General features: G+C 50.0%; 1 protein-coding gene across 1 annotated transcript; it reads left to right on the top strand.

The window, feature by feature from the left end:
* The first annotated feature begins 5827 nt into the window (after positions 1 to 5827).
* Positions 5828 to 6487, top strand: LOC132585823 (chemerin-like receptor 1). Its single transcript, XM_060257701.1, has one exon. The coding sequence runs from the start codon at positions 5828 to 5830 to the stop codon at positions 6485 to 6487; it is 660 nt and encodes a 219-aa protein (XP_060113684.1).
* Positions 6488 to 10530: the final 4043 nt, after the last annotated feature.

Genomic DNA, 10530 nt, shown 5'->3' with positions numbered 1-10530 from the left:
AGGGGAATTTCCTGCATTGTGCAGGGGGGTTGACTAGATGACCCTGGAGGTCCCTTCCAGTTCTATGTGTAGTGTATCGGCAGCTCAATGGGACATGCGCGAGGGCGACCGGGTGGCCGGGCGCCCAGAGCAGGGCACGACAAGCCCCGCCCATCACCAGCAGTGGCGGGAAGTTCAACAGGCCAGGATTGGCCTGACCTGTCCAGTAGGCTGTACCGGGGTTTGTATATAAGCGGGATCCGGCCCGCGTGTTCTCTCTCTTGCAATGTGCTCCTAATAAAGAATGTTGCCCTATCTGCGTCTCACGTCTGAGTACGTTACAGTGGCGACGAATATGGGATTCTAGCCTTATCGGCTACGGTGGAGACCAAGGGCATCACCAGGCTACGACTGCCGCCGCAGCCACGATGGCTAACCAGGGCGGAAGCACCGGTCACGTCGAGCAGTTCGACCCCGCGAATCCAGAGGCCTGGGAGTCCTACCTGGAACGGGTCGAATGCTACCTGAGGGCCAACAAGGTCACGGAAGACAGCATGAAAAGGGACATCCTCCTGAGCGTCTGCGGGGCGGCCACCTTCGAGATCGCTAAGGGTCTCTCGGCCCCCGTCCGCCTCACGGAGAAGTCCTTTGTGGCAGTCAGCAGACTCCTCACCGGCCACTTCTTGCCTCAACCATCGCGGGTGGCCCGCCGGTTCCTGTTCCACAGAAGGGACCAGGCTGCGGGAGAATCGGCCGCCGACTACCTGGCGGCCCTCCGCAGGATCGCCGGGAACTGCAATTTTCCTCAGCTAGAGGAGACCCTGGCCGATCGCTTCACGTGGGGTCTCCGCGATGAGAGGCTCCAACAGAAGCTCTTCGCCAAGGAAGAGCTAACCCTGCAGAGCGCCTTCAGCGAGGCTGTGGCGTTCGAGAGGACCTCGAAGACCTTTCCCAGGGCCCGGTCGGACGCCGTGCACCACGAGGACCTGGACCAGGACCGCCTGGAGGAGGGAGAAGCCCACCAGCTGTGCCGGCCAGCCGGCCCGCCCAACCGAGCCTCACAGCGCCCCCGAGCGGCCGAATGACCTCCAGCGGCAGAGAGGCAGCCTGCCCCCAAGTGCGCCAGCTGCGGCGACCCCCACGACAGGCGGGACTGCCAGTACCAAACCTGGGACTGCCGGAGCTGCGGGAAGACCGGACACATCGCAAGGGCCTGCCGGGCCAGGACGGGCCGTCGGAGGCCCGCCACCCACCAAGAGTCGGCGGGCTATCAAGCCACCGCCTCCACCTCCCTACAGGTACTGAACCTGCCCCCATGCATCCCCAACAAAATCAAAATGGCGGTCCTAATCGAGGGCACCCCATGCCAAATGGAGGTGGACTCGGGCTCCTCCATTTCGATCATATCGGAAGAGACCCTAAGATACCTGTGCCGCGGGCGGTGGTTTCAGACAAGACCGGCGGACTTTGTTCTAAGGGACTTTCAGAAGAACCCGGTCCAGACCGCGGGGTGGGCCCGGGTGCATGTAGAGCGGGGGTCCTTTAAGGGGCGGTTGGACATTCTGGTGGTCAAGCGCCAGCTAACCACCCTGTTGGGGCTGGCGTGATTCAAACCCCTGGGAATACGGCTGGAGGGGGTGGGGCAAATCCTATCCACCAGCGGGGTCGGGGATGTATGCCGCGAGTTCCCCGACGTGTTCGATGGGTCCCTGGGTAGTTACAAGGGGCCGGCCATCTCCCTACCGCTGGACCCCACAGTTCGACCAATTAGGCCCAAGGCCAGGCGGGTTCCGTTCGCGCTCAAGCCTAAGATAGAGGCCGAATTGGACCGCTTAACGGCCCAAGGGGTACTAGAGCCAGTAGACTACGCCACGTGGGAGACTCCAATAGTCACACCGGTTAAGCCCAACGGAGATGTGCGGATCTGTGCTGACTACAAGTGCACCATAAACAGGGCACTTCAAGACAACCCGTACCCAGTACCGGTAGTAAGCCATGTTCTGGCAGCCCTAGCGGGGTCCAAGATCTTCGGGAAGCTGGACCTGGCACAGGCCTATCAGCAGCTCCCGGTAGACGAAAAAACGGCAGAGGCCCAAACTATAGTCACACACCGGGGGGCCTTCAGGGTGCGGAGGCTACAGTTCGGGGTGAGCGTGGCTCCGGGGATTTTCCAAAGCATAATGGATGCTCTCCTTAAAGGGATCCCCGGAGTCCAACCGTTTTTTGACGATGTTCTAATCGCGGCTCCCGACCCCGAAGAATTCAACAACCGCCTCCGAGAAGTGCTCCGCCGGTTCCAGTCAGCGGGGCTCAAAGTCAAGCGGGAAAAGTGCTTGCTGGGCGTTCCACGAGTGGAGTTCCTAGGGTTCGCTGTAGACGCGGCAGGAATCCACCCAACAGAGGAGAAAACAAGAGCCATTACATTACAAGCCCTGGCCCCTACATGCAAAGCTGAACTCCAAAGCTTCTTGGGGTTATTAAATTTTTATCACACGTTCCTCCCACACAAGGCGGCATTGGCGGAACCCCTACACAGACTGCTGGACAAACGCGCCCCTTGCGTATGGGGCAAACGCCAAGCCGCCGCGTTCCAGGCGGTTAAAGACACGCTGGTCTCAAATGCGGTGCTCCACCACTTTGACGAGAACCTCCCGGTCATACTGGCTTGCGACGCATCGCCATACGGGGTGGGCGCAGTCCTGGGGCACCAACTCCCGGACGGGAGGGAGGTGCCAGTCGCGTATTACTCCCGCACTCTCACGCAGGCTGAGCGCAATTACGCACAGATCGATAAGGAGGCGCTGGCCATAGTAGCGGGGGTCCACAAGTTCAATGATTACCTTTACGGGCGGAGGTTTACGATCGCCACCGACCACAAGCCGCTCTTGGGTCTGCTAGCGCCAGACCGCCAGACCCCCCAAATTCTGTCCCAGAGGGTATTGAGGTGGAACCAGTTCCTAAACTCCTACATGTACACTCTGGTCCACCGGGCGGGCAAATCCATGGGCCACGCGGATGCACTCAGTCGGTTGCCGCTATCTGAAGAGGGTCCAGACCCCGCCCCCGCACACCATATCATGCTAGTGGAGAGCCTCCCGGAGCAACCCCTACACGCGGCGGAGGTCGCCAAGGCCACTCAGAGACACAAGACGCTGGCGCGGGTGCTCGACTGGGTGGTGAGGGGTTGGCCTGAAGGAAACATGGGGGAGGAATTCAAACCATATAAAACCAGGAGGGAGGAACTAACAGCCCACAAAGGGTGCCTCTTATGGGGGAGTAGGGTGGTGGTTCTGCCCCCGCTACAAAAGCGGGTACTGGAGTCCTTACACGAGACCCACCCCGGCATAGTCCGAATGAAGGCCTTAGCCAGAAGCTACGTATGGTGGCCGGGGATGGACGGGGAGATTGAGAGCTGGGTGTGGGGGTGCCAGGCCTGCCAGGAGTCACGGACCGATCCGCCCAGCGCTCCCGCCACACGGTGGGAGTCCTCCAGGAAGCCGTGGTCGAGACTTCACCTCGATTTCGCGGGGCCATTCCAGGGGCAGATCTTCCTGATAATTGTGGACGCCTACACTAAATGGCTGGAGGTTTTTCCCGTAGCGTCCACATCCTCAGCCTCCGCCATCCGGGCACTGCGCAGGGCGTTATGCACCCACAGCATCCCTGACACCATCGTCTCGGACAACGGGGCAGCTTTCACCTCGGGGGAATTCCAGACATTCCTCCAGAGGTACCTAATCAGACACATACGGTCCGCCCCGTTCCATCCGGCCACCAACGGCCAGGCTGAGCACATGGTGCGCACTACAAAGGAAGCCTTAAGCCGGATCGTACAGGGGGATTGGGAACACGACTGGCGGCCTTCCTATTCGACAACTGGGTGATCCCCAACCCCGTCACCGGGGTGAGCTCTGCAGAACTCCTCATGGGGTGCAAGCTCATGACCCGACTCGACAGGCTGCACCCTGACAGGGCTTCAGACATTCGCGGGGACCCCGAGGTCAGGGAGGCAGCCAGGGGGTTCTTTGCAGGCAATCCGGTATACACCCGGAACTACGCCAGGGGCCCCGAGTGGGTGGCGGGACGAGTACTGAGAGTCACGGGGTCCCGCCACTACGATATATCAACAGAAGGGGGCCAGGTAGTACGACGGCACATTGACCAAATACGCCGCCGCACAATACCGGAAGAACCAGTGGACATGGAAGAAGCAAGACCCAGGGAAGAGCCGCCCAGGGCTCAGCCAGAGGACACCTCCCCTTCGCCAAGTATTCCGGCACACGAAGCGCCCGGGCCGGCAGTGCCCGAAAGACCTGCGGAACCAGACCAGCAGCCGCTGCCCGCACCACCATCAGCAGAACCACCGACAGCTGGAGCCACACCTCCCCCGGAAACCCTAAGACGGTCCACCAGGGATCGGCGACCTCCAACTTATCTCCAGGACTATGTGCATTTACTAGGAGGGGAGGGGTGTAGTGTATCGGCAGCTCAATGAAACATGCGCGAGGGCGACCGGGTGGCCGGGCGCCCAGCGCAGGGCACGACAAGCCCCGCCCATCACCAGCAGCGGCGGGAAGTTCAACAGGCCAGGATTGGCTTGACCTGTCCAGTAGGCTGTACCTGGGTTTGTATATAAGCGGGACCCGGCCCGCGTATTCTCTCTTGCAACGTGCTCCTAATAAAGAATGTTGCCCTATCTGCGTCTCATGTCTGAGTACGTTACACTATGATTCTATTCCATGGAAGTCCATATGCTTAGAAGGTATGTAACTTTGCTTATGATTGCAGAAGATTGCAGAAGGTATGTGAGTTTATAGCAGCAGAATTCCATAGGAATCTGGTAGGCCCTCAAAAACTCTTTTTTTATATATAATTCATTTATACCCAGACTTTCTCCTCAATGGAGACACAAAAGTGACTCATATCCTTCTGTAGTTGGTTTTTTAACTGATGGTGTGTGTGTTTGTGTGGGGGGAAGATATTGATGAGTTTCCAGCATTCTGCAGTGGGTTGGAATAGATGACCCTGGAGGTACCTTCTGTCTGAGAATGTGATACCTTTCTTCCAACTCTATAACTCTATGATTCTCTCCTCTGGTTTATCCTCCCAGCAACCCTGCTAGGTAGGTTAGTCTGAAAGCCCGTGACTAACCCAAGGTCAGACCCAGTGAACTTCCATGGCACAAGCAGAGGTTCGAACCTGGATCTCTCAGATGAAAGTCTGGCCCTCTTAACCAGCAAACCACACTGACAGAATTTGTTTCAGCTAGGGTTGCCAAGTCCTCTTCATCCCCTGCCGGGGGACATTCGCGCACGCGACACGTGCGTTTTTAGACATATGGTAACTGTAATTAGACATATGGTAACTGCTGCAAGAATAGTTTTTGCTAAGCAATGGGGAAAAAAAGAACATGCCAACGATGGAAGAACTCATAGAGAAGATACTAGATACAGCGGAGATAGACATTTTAACATATCTATTGAAAGAAGAATTCAAACCTGATTCATAAGTAACAACAAAGCTAACTTTATGGTAAATGTAATCAATAGGGGGGGGGGGTGAAACTGATTGTTCACAAGTATATATTCATTGCATAATGGATTGGATGCGTTAACCGCATTCTCCATTCTTTCTTTTGCTGTTGTTTATTAAAAAACGATAAAATTTATGCTTAAAAAAAGATAGATGGCCAATGACCTGATCCCACAACGCCGTACTTATGTTCTTTTTCTTCTTTTTCCATCCAGGAGAAGACAGAAGCAAGAAGGAGAGTCTCCCTCAAAAGGCCATGGCCAACACAACTCAACTTATCCCAACTGAGGTTGCTCACCCAGATTCCAGTGTCACCATGGCCATCTATTATGACTATTATTATTATTATGAAGATAATATATTCCAAAAAGCTTCATTCTATAGCATTGCCTTCATTCTGGGGGTCATTGGAAATGGGCTAGTCATTTTCATCACTGGCTTCTGTATGAAGAAAACAGTCAGTCCCGTCTGGTTCCTCAACTTGGCCATTGCCGACTTCACCTTCACCTTTTTCCTGCCCCTGCGCATTGCCTACCTAGCCCTGGACTTTCACAGGCCCTTTGGGGAGGCCATGTGCAAGTTCAACAGCAGCTTGGCCTTTGTCAACCTTTACGCCAGCATCTACTTCCTCATGGTCATCAGCATCGATCGCTGTATTTCCATGTTATGTCCTGTATGGGCTCAGAATCATTGGAACCCCCGCTGTGCTTCTTTTGTCGCTCTTGGGCTTTGGATTCTGGCCTTGATGTTGAGTTCACCATACATCCATTTCAGGAACACTATGCAGACGGAGGATGGGATCCGCTGTTCTAACAACTATAGCCCTGATGAGAAACAGGTAAAAGTTACCTACCGTGCCATGATTATCAGCCGTTTCATCTTTGCCTTTGTGATCCCCTTTCAAATCATCCTTATTTGCTATGGGGCGATTGTTCTTTTTATTTTTATTAATTTCATGTGTAGAAGTCTGTTGTAAATGACAGTGAGAAACGGAGGGCAAATTTGGGACATATAGACTAGCAAGCCAAGACTTATATCAACAGTTGTTACTTTTAAACAGTTTTTCCCTTGTGTTACAATATCACCTTGGCAACAGCTGAAGCCTTATGCTCCACCTCTCCTCATTAGAGCCTTAAGGCCACCCATTTGTATCTTTTTGTGCACTCTTAGCAGCAACTGACGGAAGCCATCTTGATTGGCCTGGAATGTGGCAGAACACATTCAGTCAAACACATTGATTTGTCAGCAATGGGACTCAGTCACTTGTTCATAAACTGTTTGGTATTTACTTATTTTTATTTATTACCTTAAATTTCTATCCTGCCCTCCGCAAGCAGACTCAGGGCGGCCTTGTTCGGCCAAAGTTCTGTGTTCTGGGAAATAACAAAGATACCCTCCGTGTACAAAACAATATTTAAATATAATTAGAAGAAATTCAACATTTCATATATGAGTTACAATGTAATGGTACAGTGAAAAGACCCTCCTGTGCACACAACTTAGCTACTGCGCATAATAAACAACATTCATAAGATAAAGTCCGACGATAAAAAGTAAAAGAACTGGTCCAATCTTGAGACTATCTTTGCTGAGGAGGAAAACCACAGTCCGACATAAACTAAGACCACATCTTCAGTGGACTTGGATTCTCAAGACATAAACATTGTTGGTCTTGGTTTCCAAAATTCCCCACCTTCAATGTTTCTGTTCATAGTTCCAAACAAAATTAGCTCTGTACTATCTGTAGGGCTACAAGTACTCCCACTATAAGCTTTCCACTGACCTTCCCCATTGCCCACCTGTGCTTTGAATGGCGGCAAAAGGAAAATAAAGAAAAAGATCACTGCTGGCCTCCATGGTGGTATGCCGCTTCTGGGCAAGGGTCGTTTTGTAGAAAAAGAGCTGCTGGAGCTCATTAGCATAACTCATTTGCATATGCCACTCCCCATAAAGCCCCCAAAACTGTGTCAGTCACAACTCATTAAAAGATTTGTTTCAGGAAACAAATGAGTTCTGTGTCTCCTGACACCAAAAAGCAGCATTTAAGAAGATATTGGATTCATACCCACCCTCCACTTTGAATCTCAAGAGTGGCTCACCATCTCCTTTATCTTCCTCCTCCACAACAGACACCCTTTGAGGTGGGTGGGGCCAAGAGTGCTCTCCCAGTAGCTGGCCTTTCAAGGTCAACTCCTACAAGAGCTATGGCTGACTCAAGGCCATTCCAGCAGCTGCAAGTGGAGGAGTGGGGAATCAAACCTGGTTCTCCTAGATAAGAGTCCACACACTTAACCACTACACCAAACTGGCTCTCCAGCAAGCCTTCACACCCCAGGCAACTGTGTTAGCTCTTGGGACAGAACTAGGTGAGTGTAGCTAAATACTGAGGAAATGTGATGGGAGGGCAGCAATGCCAGTCAGAACCACTTCTAGGTTGTTGGGTAGGTGGACTTTATGTTGCATGTGATGGGTTAGTTCCTGCCTGGCTCATTGGAGCCCTGAGGACCAAGCATGGGGACTTGGACACAATGGGAAGCAGGATCCAAATCTCTGCTTCCCTGGACCAATCGCCAGCCCCCGGCTGTTTCAAATGACCCAATGACATTCTAGTATGGGAACTTTCCATTGTATATAGTTGGCTCCGTTGGCCCTGTTCCCCAGTCCCAGTTTAACCATTACCATGCAGTAACTGAATAAACAGCTTTTGATCACCGCAGGTGAGCCTCTTCATGTATCGAACCCACTATTTAACATAGGTAAAGATCAAGACGTTCCGAATGGCTGCTAAATGAACTGTAGAGAGCACTGCCTGAATAATAAAGCGGTTTTAATACTGTGATGGCAAAACTGCTACCCGGAGCCCAAATTAGACAATATGCTGGAAGATCCTGATGATCCTAGCGTAGGGAGTGCGTTGGGGGAGATATAGAGGGGTGTTACAACCCTATCCCAGGCCCATTTTGGGGACCTCAAATAGTTTTTAAAGCTAATATTAACCTAATCTGGGGAAAGATACTAGTTACCTGTAAGCAGGGCCGCCTTAACAGCATTATGGGCTCCGGGCAAAGCAGTGTACTGGGCCCCTACGACAACTACTCACAGGAATAAAAATATAAATGGTCGATAAAATTTGTATACAGATCTTCGCCACAAGTATTTACATCCTCTTTTAGTTAACAATGGTTGATTGTTCTGATGCACTTAAGGTCTATAATCTTTTGAACGATACTTCATCTAGTGTCACTGAGAAACTGACTAAGTTTCTTTATTCTGTTTTAAAGGCATGTCAGAGGATCTCATAGAAATAGTTTATGTTTATGCTTTTCCTGGTGTATATGTATGCAATCGTTCCATTTTATTTTTTTTTTAAACGAATTTGCTCTGATATATACATCTATATATTTTATGCCAATAAAGGCCTTCCCTAGTCAAATATATATTTATTTTATTGGCACTTCCAACAAAATCGGTGTTGAAACATTAAAAACATGCTGTGCAGCAACAACTAATCAACATGATAAACATTTGAACAATACAGGAGGCTTGAAAAACACAATAATACCCAGTAAACCATACAGGTTAGATGTCACCGCATGAAATTACTGCGAATTTCTTATTATAAAGGCATTTGTGGCATTTCTTAGCAGAGAATTGCTTTATTATTGGCTTGAAGTCAATGGTCTTCAGGATGTCATTTTCCACACACATGAGTGAAAGCCAGTTCAAACGATGCTGCCCCATTCTGCTACGAAGCTGATTTTTTTTTAAGTTTCAGTCTTGAAAAAGAACGTTATCCTGTACAGTTGGTCACCATCATCCACGTGAACACTCTGAGTGCAATTTCAAAATTCAGGAATATAGATTTCAAATTGTCAGAAATTATTGTTCTGTACAATGTAGGGAGAGTCTCACAATTTTCGTCAAGAGCCATGCAGTGCTAGAGATGCTCACATTCATTTAAAAGGTCATCCTAATTAAGGTCTTTGTGATACATATTAGCCAGATGTTCACACTTTTTCTTCAGTGCATCAGAAGCAATGGTTTTCAATTCACTGAAGAAAGAAAACAGATTTCCAGTCTGTGAATAAGCTCCTGCACATTTTGTCAGTTCAAAGATTAGAGTGTCCAGAATAGGGAGGAAAGTTTCTACCTTGAACTTTTCACTTTTACTGAGAAGTACCTCTTCTCCTGCTGCTGATCCATTGTATCTAGTAAGATGAACACTTTGTTTTCGTTCCCGTTTTTTCTCATCACTGTAATCTCTATCTGGGCACATACTCCTGGCTTTGAATTCATATTCACTAAATTTATCTGTAGTTTCCCGAAGATAGGTTTTCATAGACTCAAGAAGATTTGTGGCGACAAAGATGTTCACATCCTTTGACTGCAAGACCTTGCTTGTTTTGTTCATCCTTTCTAGCATGTCATTCCAAAGAATTGTGGAAAAGATTGTTTCCAGGTTTTTCATTTTCTTGCTCAATCCTTCTGACTCCCGCCTTGTATTCACTTCCTGTTCATTGTCAGAGGATACAGAATCCAGTGCATGTTTTATTTTCTCGAAACCCCCATACACAACAGCATCAAAATGTGCTGACCATCGTGTGTCAGAAAGACGCTTGACCACAAAATCTTTTCCTAAAGATGATGTCAATACATTCCATCGATGAGTAGAAGCAGCAAAAATGCTGTTGAACAAAGTCAAAGAATTTCACCGTTTGTAGACAACGCTCTGCTGCTTTTACTCCAACCAAGTTCAGACAGTGTCCAGCACAGGGGACATAGATGGCAACTCCTTGAGTTGATGAATCCGTGCTTGCAATCCAGTATATCGTCCAGACATATTTGAGGCATTGTCATAGGACTCACCACAGCAGTTTGATAGTGGAATTTTGTTCTCATTAAGAAAATCCACAACAGTGTCTGAGTGAATTTGACCCTTTCTTGGAAGAACATCTCAAACTGAATGGAAATCCTGGAAAAGGGAACCCATCATATTTATCTGCAAACATTTGTGAAGAA

Source organism: Heteronotia binoei, chromosome 17, assembly GCF_032191835.1.
Source record: "Heteronotia binoei isolate CCM8104 ecotype False Entrance Well chromosome 17, APGP_CSIRO_Hbin_v1, whole genome shotgun sequence".
In the NCBI taxonomy this organism is placed as follows: domain Eukaryota; kingdom Metazoa; phylum Chordata; class Lepidosauria; order Squamata; family Gekkonidae; genus Heteronotia; species Heteronotia binoei.
The sequence above is the reverse complement of the archived record's forward strand: the minus strand, read 5'-3'. Positions and strand labels throughout refer to the sequence as shown.